At 43.0% G+C, this 1,822-nt stretch overlaps 1 protein-coding gene across 1 annotated transcript; it reads right to left on the reverse strand.

Annotated features, from left to right (window-relative positions):
* Nucleotides 1–1,087: 1,087 nt before the first annotated feature.
* LOC307191705 (cytochrome c oxidase subunit NDUFA4) lies at nt 1,088–1,590 on the reverse strand. The gene has a single exon (XM_079931897.1). It carries the CDS (start codon nt 1,499–1,501, stop codon nt 1,253–1,255), a length of 249 nt encoding a protein of 82 aa, XP_079788023.1. The 5' UTR covers nt 1,502–1,590; the 3' UTR covers nt 1,088–1,252.
* Between the last annotated feature and the right edge of the window lie 232 nt (nt 1,591–1,822).

Below are 1,822 nucleotides of genomic sequence, written 5' to 3' on the forward strand. Positions count from 1 at the left end.
TTATGTGGAGACTAATGAGAATGTGCTTCAAACAGAGGGATAAAGTTAGCTCAACTTTCCATCTAGGTTAACATTTTTTTTAAAGTTTTTTAAGTTAATGAGGATCTTGAAAAACCAGATCTGTTTCATGTTGTGACCTGGGGTTTCCTGATCATTTCTGCCTTCTGAGTGAAAGCCTGGTGATTTATCCTGCCACAGAAATGAAACTTCCCCCAAGGGAGAGTGGCAGATCACTTGATGAATGAAAAAATGCCAGAGGTTTTGTCAAGTGTGGGCTAGTGTGAGAAAAGAAGGTAGCAGTGCTGCAGGAAGAACATTCTGGCAGGGCTGTGAGGCTAGAGCAGAGAGAGTTAATGGTCATCCACCCAGGATAACAACAATGGCAATGACAATGATTGTTTTCCATATGTTGGACAATATATTTTTTTTTTTGCGGTACACAGGCCTCTCGCTGTTGTGGCCTCTTCCGCTGCGGAGCACAGGCTCCGGATGCGCAGGCCCAGCGGCCATGGCTCACGGGCCCAGCCGTTCCGCAGCACGTGGGATCTTCCCAGACTGGGGCACGAACCCGCGTCCCCTGCATTGGCAGGCGGACTCTCAACCACTGCGCCACCAGGGAAGCCCATGTTGGACAGTAATTTAAGTGTTTTACATCCTCACAACAACCCACCAAGGTGAGGAGAGGAGACAATAGGTACTCTAATTGTTCTGATTTTTCAGATGAGGGGACTAAGGCACTGAGAGGTGAAGCAATTTGCCCAAGGTCACACAGTAAGTACTAGAACTGAGATTTGAACCCCTGCAGTCTGATTCTGGAATCTGCCACTGAACCCTCTTGCTGGGCTGAGGGTTTCACTAGGTGTTATCAGTACCTGATGAAGCTATATCACTGGTACCGCTTAACTTATGCTCGTGGTATTAGTGGTTTAACTATAAAAGATTTAACCTTTTAAAAATATGGGGGCATTCAGTATTACAGAGGACAATATATAGATTTTTTTGCATTAAAATCTTCTTTCAGGAATATTTGTTCTGTGGTTTTATTTCTCAATAAATTCATATACCACCAATTATTTTATTTTTTTTTTTTTTCAAGTTTCAAACTATTTATTAATCAGTGTAAACCCCATCACAATACACCAACAGGATTTTGTGCGTTTAGAGGGGAAATATTTCCTGGTTAAGTGGAAAATTGTGCGGATGGCTTCTGGAAGACCTTCATTCTAAGCAGCTTTATAGTGAAACATTTCATTTAGAAGTCTGGACCTTCTTTCTTCAGTTTGCTGTAATCTACATTCACTGAGTAGAACTTGTACTGATCATTGGGACCCAGTTTGTTCCAGGGTTCTGGGTTATTCTTTTTGTCCCAACTGACATCTGGATTGAACAACGCCAGGCGCAAAACATACAGTGCTGCTCCAGTACCTCCCGCTCCAATAAATAGGAAGAGGGGGATCAAGCTAGGATGCTTCTTGGCCTGACCGATGATCTGGCGGATCATGGCTGCGGCAGAAGCCTCGAGTCCAGACGGAGAGAACGACAAACTTGCAAAGCCCGGGACTGAACAGCCTTCCACCAATTATTTTTAAGTAAAAAATATTGAGGGTCATATTCTTTGCTGGTGCCACAATATACTGTGAAGTGTTCTTCCTGGGTTTGGATATTGGGAATGACACAGGTGAGAAGGGGCCGTTTTGATGGAGGTACAACTATGACAAATTAACAGGTTAACTGGACCTCTTAATCTCTAATTATATTATTCATAACTGAATCAATGGAAAGGATCCTGGCATGTCTTCATTAGTCTCAAAAACAAATGGTT

Source organism: Stenella coeruleoalba (genome assembly GCF_951394435.1).
Source record: "Stenella coeruleoalba genome assembly, chromosome: 9".
Classification (NCBI taxonomy): domain Eukaryota; kingdom Metazoa; phylum Chordata; class Mammalia; order Artiodactyla; family Delphinidae; genus Stenella; species Stenella coeruleoalba.

Coding starts and splice junctions, on each gene's coding strand:
- LOC307191705 (XM_079931897.1), bottom strand. CDS start 1,501: ATGATCCGCCAGATCATCGGTCAGGCCAAGAAGCATCCTAGCTTGATC.